This window comes from Hibiscus syriacus, unplaced genomic scaffold (genome assembly GCF_006381635.1).
Source record: "Hibiscus syriacus cultivar Baekdansim isolate YM2019G1 unplaced genomic scaffold, ASM638163v2 tig00112319_pilon, whole genome shotgun sequence".
NCBI classification, from domain to species: Eukaryota; Viridiplantae; Streptophyta; class Magnoliopsida; order Malvales; family Malvaceae; genus Hibiscus; species Hibiscus syriacus.
The window spans coordinates 1,988,443-2,000,392 of record NW_024063301.1 but is presented as its reverse complement, the minus strand read 5'-3'; the positions used below and the strand labels follow the sequence as shown (position 1 = coordinate 2,000,392).

The 11,950-nt window shown below is 34.4% G+C and overlaps 1 protein-coding gene across 1 annotated transcript; it reads right to left on the bottom strand.

Moving 5' to 3' along the window:
• Nucleotides 1-568: 568 nt before the first annotated feature.
• Nucleotides 569-7,026, bottom strand: LOC120177803 (flavonol synthase/flavanone 3-hydroxylase-like). Its single transcript, XM_039183816.1, has 3 exons — nt 6,928-7,026; nt 1,218-1,228; nt 569-953 (listed from the first exon to the last, which is right to left on the bottom strand). Exons 1-3 carry the CDS (start codon nt 7,009-7,011, stop codon nt 569-571), a joined length of 480 nt encoding a protein of 159 aa, XP_039039747.1. The 5' UTR covers nt 7,012-7,026.
• Between the last annotated feature and the right edge of the window lie 4,924 nt (nt 7,027-11,950).

The following is an 11,950-nucleotide window of genomic DNA, read 5'->3' as shown; positions in this document are numbered from 1 at the left end:
GATACTTCTCAATATGAAATAATTAAATATTATCATGTTTCGTCCAAAATATTTAGAGAATATTATTTTTAGGGGATCTTAAATTAAATTAGACTCAAACTCGTAAATTTCATTGCAAAGACAACTAATTAATCAACTAGGTACCGATTTAGGGCGTTGTGGGGGTGCTAATCCTTCCCCACACGTAATCGACTCCCGAACTCAAATTTTGATAACACATACCACAAGTTTGTTGTTTTAACTAAAATTAATATTTTATTAAAATGACAAATATGATTTTGGATGCCCAATCACACCCTAGTCAAAGATTGGTAGCAACTTCTCGAACCACGTTTTATCATCAACAAGTCATCAAAAATTATTTCAAAACGAGACTCCTTTTTCCCTTTTGGAAAACCATTTCGACAATGACTATTTTGTATTAGCTTAATTAATTCAATGATCATTTTATAATTTTTAAAAGTTTTCTAGTCAAAACGATTATGTGAGTATAGATAAATGACTTTTAATGTACATCCAAAACATTATAGTTGGGTAAAAATAATTCAATGGCAAGTTTCCAAAATCATCAATCGAAAAAAATAATTAAAGAGAGATTTAATGAAGTAAAAGGAATTGATGTAACCTCAATCTGATCGCCTATATGAATAATGAGGGAGCCGGGGATGTATTTGGCGTTGATCCAAAGGCCATCTTTGAAGACTTGCAATCCAGGGACGTCATTGGGCTCTAAAACAGTGATGGCTGAAAGATCAGTGTGGAAAGACACCCCAAGTGTAAGATCAGGGCGAAGACATGGAGGATAATAGTTTATCTTCATCATATACTCAATCTCCTCCCCTCCTGCTCCCTCTTTCAGAACATCTGCTTCAAGCCCTAGCCCCATCGATAGCCATCTGAACAGCTTTTCCACTACCTTCCTCACCTCCTGCGAATACTCCTTGTTCACCTCTCTGAAACCAAATCAAAATTTAAACCAAAAAGAAATCTTGCCTTGAAGTCTGGGTCCGAGCACCACGTGTGTGGAGGATCCATTTTTTTAAAAAACAAGCACACATATATTAAATATAAAAACTTTTATATGGAATGAATATAAATAAAATTTCAAGGTAAACACATTCAATAAAATAAACAGTTAATATAAAGAAAATCATATTTCAAGGTGGATTCGTGTCCATCCTATAGAACAATCCTTGCATCTGTGCAACTGGATATACCTTGCATTCGTCTGCATTTATCAATATAATAAAAACAAAACAAAATGAAATCATGCATAAACGAGTTAATTGCATAACGTGCACCAAACTATGACCATCGTTTTTAAGTGGCCCTTAAACTTTTGAATATGTCAATTTCATCTCTAAACTATGACTCTCATTTTAAATTAGTCCTATAATTTTTTAACATTCTTATTTTATCCTTGAATTATGACTCATTTTAAATTGGTCCTCGAGCTTTTGAATCTTCCAATTTCATCTCAAATTTATTCAAATATGTATTTAGTTTCAATTATAGTTTAATCTAAATTTTATTTCTTTTTAAACATATAATAATATAACTTGGCATAACGATTTTATTAACAAGGGTTGTGATTAGTATATATGTATAGTTTGGAATGAAATTGAAATGTATAAAAATTTTGGGGACTAATTTAGAATGAAAGTCATAATTTGGGGAGGCAATTAAAATATTCAAAAGTATAAAGACTAATTTAGAATGACAATCATAATTTAAGGATGAAATTAAAATATTCAAAATATTCAAAAATCTCCTTCTCTTCCTGTGGTAGATCGAAGAACTCCCTATTGCGGAAGACGATTATCAGATAGAGCAAAATCGCAACTGATAATTTGAGAAAATAAAAATAAAGATAAAAGAGACACAAAATTTACATGAAAAACCCCTAAATAATATAGGGTAAAAACCACGGGCAACGGTAGAAGAATTTCACTATGAGAAAATAGGAATTACAACTTCTCTCGATCTACCTAGGAGAAAACAATGATAATTCTCTCTTGATAAAAAGGAGAAAACAACTCTTAAGAAACTCTCTAAATTCTCTAGTATTGGAAGAAAGCTAGAATGCTTTGGGATGGTTTTGAAGCTAAATGAGCTAGGGTATTTATAGTTGAAGTTTAAGGACTAATCTTGTAAATACCCTAAAAGTACAATGACTAAATGTGTAGTTTTACCATCCATGAATTTAACATTTTCAAGCTTAATAATTTTGACAAAAAATCAGCCGCCTATTATTCAAAGCAGCCGGCTGCTTTTGATTTTTTTAATAATCTCCCACTTGAAGATTTGATTGGAACAATCATATCTTCACACCATTCTTTCTACCTTGTACCATCATGCTGCTTACGTTTTTGACAGGCCATAAGAGGATCGACACCAAGTAAATTTATCAACATTGATCACATTTGTCATGAAATCTGCTATGTTGTCTTTGGTATGGATCTTCTGCATATCTATCATCCCTTCTTCCACCTTTTCACGAATGAAATGGTATTGAACTCGTATGCGCTTTGTCCTTGAATGAAATGTTGGATTCCTTGCTAAATGCAAGGCGCTTTGACTGTCACAAAACAAAGAGACATACTCTTGATTGTGCCCAAGCTCCAATAGCATTTTCAACCAGATTACTTCTTTACTGGCTTGTGTAGCTGCTACATATTCTGCCTCTATTGTGGATGTAGGCACAACTGACTGCAATTTTGAAACCCAGCTTACAGCTCTACCAACAATTTTGAACACATATCATGTAGTAGATTTGCTTTTATCCAAATCCTCTGCATAGTCAGAATCTACATACCCATTGATTAGTAAGTTTGATCCTCCATAATATAATGCAATATTTGAGGTCCCTTTGATATATCTCAGGATCCTCTTTACTATATTCAAATGCTCTTTGACTGGATTCGCCATATACCGACTAACCACTTCCACTGCTTGTGCAATGTCTGGTCTTGTGCATATCATAGCGAACATTAAACTTCCCACTGCTGATGCATACGGTACTCGAGATATCTCCATCCTCTCTTCTTCACAGCTAGGACTCATACTGGAGGATAATTTGAAGTTAATAGGAAGAGGGTTAGAAATTGGCTTACAATCTTGTATGTTGAATCGTGACAAGATCTTCTTCAAGTAATTCTTTTGTGAAAGCCAAATATTCCTATTACTTCTGTCTCGGTGAATTTGCATCCCTAGAATCTTGTTTGTTGATCCCAAGTCCTTCATTTCAAATTCCTTAGCCAGTTGTGTCTTTAATTCTTCAATATGATCTTTGTTGGGTCTTGCAACCAACATATCATCCACATAAAACAGTAATATAACAAAATCGTTATCACCAGACCTCTTGAAATAAGCACAAGGGTATGCGTTAAGTCTGTTGTATCCAAGGCACATAATGAAGGAATCAAATCTCTTATACCAACACCTCGGCGCCTGCTTTAGACCGTACAGAGATTTGTTCAACCTGCAAACCAAGTTTTTCTTTTCTTTTTCTTTAAATCCTTCAGGCTAGAGCATGTAAATCTCTTCTTCAAGATTTCCATGAAGAAAAGCTATTTTAACATATAGCTTCTCTAGATGTAAGTTCAATATAGTACACATTGCCAAAACTACTCGAACTGTTGTTAGTCGAACCACATGAGAAAATATTTAATTGAAATCAATACATTCGTTTTGAGCATATCTTTTGACCACCAGTCTTGCACGATACCTCTCCACTTGATCGTCACCATTTCGCTTGATTTTGAAGACCCATTTGTTACCAATTGGCTTCCTTTCTTGTGGTAGTGGCACAAGGTCCCATGTATTATTTTTATGAAGGGCTTTGATTTCTTCTTGCATCGTCATCATCCATAGTGAAGCATCTGAGCTGTTTATTGTCTCCTGGTATGTTAATGGCTCACCGTCCTCTGTTAAAAGGCAGTATGCAATCTTACCTTCTATAACATAATCTGAGTGCCAATTGGGACGTCTTTTCACACAATCTGATTGACGAGTTATTGGGGCTTCAGAACTCTCTGGTTCTTGTTCATCATGTGCTGATTTTGCTTTAGAAGAATCTCTTTGTTCAACCTCCTTTTCCACATGTATATGTGTAGTCTCTGACTTTTCAGTGCTATCATCTTCTTCTTTTCTTTTTAGTTTATCTTCTACAAAGATAACATCCCTACTGATGATCACTTTGCGGGTAGTGGGATCCCATAAGCGATACCCCTTTACACCATCAACATACCCCAAGAATTTGTATTTCCTGGATTTTGGATCTAACTTTGAAATTTCTTGGGAGTTGTACAACACGTACACAATACTTCCAAATACATGGAGGTTTGAATAATCAACTGGTTTACCAGTCCACATCTCCATTGGTGTCTTCAGCTCTATTGCAGTTGATGGAGCTCGATTCACCAAATAACAGGCGGTATTGACTGCTTCTGCCCAGAATGATTTTTCTAGGCCTGCATCCCTCAACATTGCTCTTGTTCTTTCTAACAAGGTTCTGTTCATTCGCTATGCCACTCCATTTTGTTGAGGAGTGTTCGCCACTGTGAACTGTCTTTTTATGTCTTATTTCCTTCAAAAGTCATCAAATTCTTTGCTTGTGTATTCTCCTCCATTATCTGTTCTGAAACACTTGATCTTATTTCCAGAATCAAGTTCCACCCGTGCTTTGAAGTTTTTGAAAGTTGAAAACACGTCTGACTTCCTTTTAATAGGGTACACCCAACATCTCCTAGAGTAGTCATCAATAAATGAGACAAAGTATTTTGCTCCGCCAAGGGATGTAACTGGTGCTTGCCATGCGTCAGAGTGAACCAATTCTAGAACATTTTTGCCTCTAGAATTTGATGTGTTGAATTTTAACCGGTGCTGCTTACGTGTTATGCAATGCTCACACAAAGGAAGTGTTACCTTTGTTAAGCCTGGAAGTAGCTTTTGCTCCACAAGGACTTTCATTCCTTTTTCTGACATATGTCCAAGTTTCTGATGCCATAGCATTATAGAATCTGAACTATATGAGACAGTAGAAGCTTCTTCTTCTATCAAAGTCTCTCTCTTCAGCATGTACAAGTTTGTTGCTATCTTTTCGCCTTTCAACACCACAAGCGCTCCATGGAACACCTTCATGATTCCTTTCCATGTTTCAATCTTGCTTGCATTATTATCCAACAATCCGTATGATAATAAATTTTTCGTCAGGCCTTTCACGTGCCGCACATCTCGAACAATTTTAATTATTCCATCATGCATCTTCAATTTGATGGTTCCCACACCAATGATCTCTAAGGTATGATCATTGCAACTATACACAGATCCTCTTGAGACAGTTTCATAATGATGGAATCATTTTCTTCTTGAGGTCATGTGATATGTTGCTCGTGAATCAATGAGCCATATATCTGTATATTTCTTTCTACCTTCTACTGTGGTTGACGCTTCACAACATAGAGCATCTCCATCATCTGAAGTGTTTGCGGTATTGCCTTATGGATTGGAGTTTTTATTTAGACTCCAACAATCTTTCTTCAAGTGACCCTCCTTTCCACAATTGTAACACTTTAAATTATTCTTGCTCCTTGACTTCGATCTACCATGTTTGTGACTGCTACTTTGGCCATGTTTTGTTGATCTCCCTCTCATCGTTGTCAATGCTTCTGCTTGTTGCAGATTTACTTATCTGTCTTCCTTGTTCTTGTGCCGATTTTTTTCTTGTAGAACAGCACCTATAACGTCATCAAAGACTAGACTAGTGACATTACTGTTTTTCAAGTTGATGATGAGTTGATCATACGAATCAGGTAGACTTTGAAGTAGAAGTTCAACACGTTATTGTTCTCTTATTGTACACCTTAAAGATGTAAGCTGAGAAAATAACGTGTTCAATGAGTTTAAGTGGTCCGTTACTGAAGTAGATTCTGACATACAGAGAGTGTATAATTTTCTCTTAAGAAAAATTTTATTGTGCAACGATGTGGATTCGTACAGTTTGGTGAGATGATCTCATATCACCTTAGCTGTCTTCTTCTCCTCGATGCTTGACAATACTTCATCTGCTAATGCCAGATGAAAGTTTTCCATAGCATTCCCGTCCATTTCGATCCATTTGTTGTTATCTGTAAAATCTATCGGCCTTTCACTGATAGCTGCTAGACATCCGTCTTTCCTCAGGATAGCCTTCATCTTCAATTTCCGCAATGAGAAATTTCTCCCATTGAATTTTTTAATATCAAATTTCATTTTCATAGCTTCTTTTACGAATAGCTCCCACTATTTCACTATCATGAATAGTTCTCTGGAACCTTCAAAGAATGGGTAATAACTTCTTACTTTCTTATGTTGGAGGATCCACCTTTTTGGTGGCAACCACAAAGACAATAAGCAGATATTACACAATCAAATCTGGCTATGATACCAATTGATGCAGAAGACGGCTATCGGATAGAGCAAAATCGCAACTGATAATTTGAGAAAATAAAAATAAAGATAAATGAGACATAAAATTTACGTGGAAAACCCCTAAATAATATAGGGTAACAACCATAGGCAACGGTAGAAGAATTTCACTATGAGAAAATAGGAATTACAACTTCTCTCGATCTATCAAGGAGAAAACAATGATAATTCTCTCTTGATAAAAAGGAGAAAACAACTCTTAAGAAACTCTCTAAATTCTCTAATATTGGAAGAAAGCTAGAATGCTTTGGGATGGTTTTGAAGCTAAATGAGTTAGGGTATTTATAGTTGAAGCTTAAGGACTAATCTTGTAAATACCCTAAAAGAACAATGACTAAATGTATAGTTTTACCATCCATGAATTCAACATTTTCAAGCTTAATAATTTTGACAAAAAATCAGCCGCCTATTATTCAAAGCAGCCGGCTGCTTTTGATTTTTTTAATATTCTCTGTCGACTAGCTGAAATCTTTGATTTAGATCCAAGGGTATCCCGTGGTTCACCACCTGAAATATTCCCCACTCCCTGCAAGCCTCGGCCATCGAACGGATGATATTTTCTTGGTTCGGTTCGTCGAAATTAATGACCGGGATATCGGGGATCGAACCTTGAAACGTTGTGATCGCAGTCTATTCATCTTTCAGTCGAATAAACTCTACAGGGATGCTATCTTTGGTTGGAGATGATAAAACCAGGGTTTGCACTCGTTCTACTACCTCCATCTTCCTCCCTTTACGAATTGCCTTGGATTAATTGCTCCCCCACGTGTAGCGTATGACTGTTTTTATAGCATACGTCCAAGTAACATCAAAATAATTAAAGTAAAACAGATATACTGACTATGAACTATTAGACGTTACGAAACTCAAGATCAAGTTAAGATATTGCTTCTGGGAAGCCGAAAGTGAGTGGTAATCATGTTTATGCCTAATTCTTATTATAATTATGTGAAGATTCCTCTATTTTTTTAAGCACATTGTTCACCCTTAGAACTACACAATTCGATTAAATCATATGTTATGGTAAATTAAAATTTACAAAAGTTTGTATGAATGAGATTGAATCACATGTTATGATAAACTAGAAGTTTACACGTCTAAAATTTTAATTAGTTGGCATGATTAGTTAGACCATCACAATCAATAATGATGCAAAATTATTGAGATTTACATAAATTTAAAGAACATGAAGTTCTTGTGTTATTTGTTCTCGAAAGAAATTTAGAACATCACTAGTTTAAGTTGAGATTGAATGTCTCACATATTTGATCGAAATATGGACCTATTTATCCATAAAGTGGAAAAAATTAAATGATTTCAATAGATGCATCTACGAGATTAATCACATATATGTTATCAACTCATAACTTATAGTTTGTGAGATTGTTTACTCGATTTGAAAATAAATTAAAAAAATAGATTTTGCAATCAAGGCTACTCAATTAGAAAAGAAAGAAAGAAAAACCATTTAATTTTTCTCATCTAGACTCTTATACATTGTAAAAATGAGCTAAATTTTCGCTCTTAATATCAAACTTAATTATTTATGCCTGAGTTGAGATTTTTATTGGCGATTAAAAGTAATAAAACATTATGTTAAGAACAAAAATTTTGTTAGGCTTACGAAGCACTCAGGTTGGGCATTAAGATGCTTGAACATGGCCCTCAAGCTCGGATATGCACCAAATAGGTTTTAGCGGCGTTTTGTTAGTAAACGCCGCTAAATTTTTAAATATCGCAGCGTTTATAGTAAAAACATCATAAAATGGTAACTTTAGCGGTGTTTTTAAATAAACTCCGCAAAAGCGTTTTTTAAACAAACACCGTAATTTTTCAGTAATTTAGTGGCATTTACTGTTAAAACGCCACAGTAGCATTAGTGGCGTTTTTTTAGAAAAACCTCTACTAACGTAAGTGGCATTTTTAATCAAACACCGCAAAAAGAATTCATATATAGTGGTGTTTTTAATTAAACGCCACAAAATTTCAGTACATTAACGCTACAAGTTTTGAGTCCCATGCCATTTAACCTTTTTTCATCATTTTTTTAGTGCGCTCCTACTTTAACTACATTGCTCCACCCTCGAAAACCCTCCAAACTCCACCACCCTTCATCCATCGTTATCTTCTCTGCCAGTAAATAGGTCGAGCATCTCCTTCTCCCTGCCACTGTTAATTCTTCCTTCTCAACCTCCACTATTTCTCCCCTTTTCCCTCCCATTTTCTCCTCGTACCCTCCCGAAAGCCACATTTCTATTCCCTTCGATTTCTACAAGGTCAGTTAGACACTAACTTATAGTTCTTTTTAAATTTTGTTGATTTTGGAAATTACAATTATCTAAAAGCTATAATTTTCATATGTAGGTTTTAGGAGACGAGACTCATTTTCTAGAAGATGGAATTAAAAGAGCATATGAAGCAAGTGTTTCCAAACCGCCTCAATATGGTTTCAGTCAAGACACCTTAATTAGCCAAAGACAGATTCTTCATATCTTAGGTTCATCAAAGATTTCTCAAAGATAGCACAACCGATATGCAATTTACAATAACGGGATCAAGTATTTTATTTTAATCCGGACTATAAGGAGTCATTCAACATCTTGAAAGAAAAGCTTATATCCGGCCCGATGTGTTGGGACCGTCGGTGCACCCCACGGCGCAGCGAAAATAAAACTCGACGGTCTCACCAGCGATCCAAGTACGTATAACCGAAATCGGGAGGAAAGAATGTGAATACTTACAATGGGTTCCTTGAAAAATAGCAAAGACGGCAACGAGAAGTGGTGATCACGAACGGTTCGAATCGTAAGCCTCTACGAAAACACATCTCGACCTCTACTTAGTTCACCTGATTGAGAGAACAATTTTTCTTTTCCTAAAATCGGTTTTGAGAAAAACGGCTGAAGTAAAACGGCTGCTAGACCTTACCTCCTTAAATATATCAATTACCCTAACATCCTAGGGTTTTTAAAGTTATTCGAATTAATAAATAAAATATTATTTAATTAATTCAAATTAAATATACATTAAGACTTATAATCTGAATTACAATCTTTAATGTTTATTTAAAAACTTATTTAATTATTCTAAATTATATATCAATTAAAAGAGTTGTAATCTAAATTACATTTTTTTAACTCTTACTTACTATATTCAGGATAATTAAAATCATATGTATATCAAATATACATATCTTAACTCTAGATATATTTTAGTAACATACAACATATTGTACATCTTTTCTCATTTCAATCCTAGGGTGTGATCCTGTAGGTTCTTGTAATGTTAGTAGTAATTATTAGAACAATTCTAATATTACATACAATGAGTGACATCTAGCAATATATCATTGTCACCTAAGTTACAAGAAATTATGATTCGACATATCATCTTCGTGATTAACTCTTTTATGTATTACATCCTTTTGTCCTTTATATCTAGAATAGGCACAAGTCTTAGAATAGTCACACTTGTATAGCACATCTATTGTTTCTTGATATCTAGAGTAGACTATAATTAACGAATAATTTGTGATATCACATATCAACTTATTCGAGCATGGCCATGCATTTCTAGTCTCACTCAATCAGGTGGCATGTGATATATTTCCTATTATGTAGGAAGGACAAATCCTATCTTAACCATATACACCCCACTACATATATCGAGATATATTAAATAACAGTATTTATAGTGCAACCAGTTACGGAGCATGTTTAACTGTATCAAAACATACAACAATATATGTTGGGAGGACATTGATCTCAAGTATGAGGATCATACATATAGTCATCACCATGAGCAATGTTATGATCGTTACATAATAATACAAGACATATGCTCATGATGGTTTAATCCAGTACATTGTTCTCTAACAATATATTAATGTATCAATTTTGACATCTCTATGTCAATGACAACTCCTTGTCATCAATCAATAACATGTTAGTCTTAAGTGTATTATTATTGTCCATGCCCATAATAATAGTTGACTATGGATCCATTAATAATGTTATTATATGGACTTTATTATCTTTCAGTTTATGTTAAACACGTACATGTAACTGAAAATAATATTGACAATGCCTTTATTCAATAAAATCAATAAATAAATGTATTATTACAATCATCATATGATTGGTCTTTGTGCATACTCTAACATGATGTACAACTAGCAAATTGGTACTATCATTTTGAGTTTATATGTGAAGCATCGAATACAATAGCTGGCATTGTTCTCGTCAAAAAATTGGCAAAGAGCCTCATGTCATAACCTATGTGTCTCGAGCTTTGGATTCAGCTCAGAGAAATTATTCTATGACTGAAAAAGAATTGTTTGCTATAATTTTTGCTTTAGAAAATTTTAGATCTTATTTGCTTGTCAATAAATTATTGTTTTCTCTGATCATGTGGCCTTGTGATATCTGATGAGAAAAAAGGAGGCGAAGCCCAGACTTATGTGATGTATTTTACTTCTCCAAGAATTTAATTTGGAGATCAATGATAAAAAAGGATGCAATAATTTGGCAGCTGATCACCTGAGTCATATTCCTCTCTCCACATCCAATCCGCCGATTCAAGAAGAATTTCTCGAAGAAAAATTTAATGTTGCCAAAAAAATTTACCCTTTGGTTTGCAGATATGGTCAATTATTTGGCCAAAGGTAAATTACTGTTAGATTTCCCGAGAGTAAAAATTAATTGAATAAAGCGAGAGTCCTGATTTTACATTTAAGATAATCTTTACCTTTGGAAGCACTGTTCGAATCAGGTAATTCGGTGATGCATCGTTGAAGATGAGGTAAATTCGATTTTAAATTTCTGTCATTTTTACTCTTGTAGCGGTCATTTCAAACCAAAGTGGACTGCCCATAGAATTTTAGAGTGTGATTTCTTTTGGCCTAATATCTTTCGTGATGCTTATTTATTCTATAAAACTTGTGAAAGATGTCTACGTGCAAGTAAGCTAGATTGAAAGAACAAAATACCTTTTAATCCAATCTATATCTGTGAAATTTTCAATGTGTGGGGAATCGACTATATGGATCCCTTTACTTCTACATTTGGAAATACTTACATTATCCTTCAGTCAATTATGTTTTCAAATGAGTAGAAGCTAAGGCTACCCGAAATAATGATGCCAGAACCGTAATTAACTTTTGAAGAAATTTTATTTTTTCCACGTTTGACACACCGCGGGCAATAGAATCGATAAAAAAACTCACTTCATCAACTGGATAATTGAATCACTCATGAAAAATTTAGAGTAACTTAAAGAATTTCCATGACCTACCATCCGTAAAAAATGGGCAAGCATAAGTGTCAAATCTTGAAACCAAGGCAGTTCTTAAGAAGATTGTCAAACCGGACTTTAAGGATTGGAGTCTTAAACTAGTCGATATATTATGAGAATACCGAACTGCTTACAAAAGGTCCCATTAGAATGTCTCTATATTGTATTGTCTTCGATGTTTAATTGAAGC

Coding starts and splice junctions, on each gene's coding strand:
- LOC120177803 (XM_039183816.1), bottom strand. CDS start 7,011: ATGGCCGAGGCTTGCAGGGAGTGGGGAATATTTCAGGTGGTGAACCAC.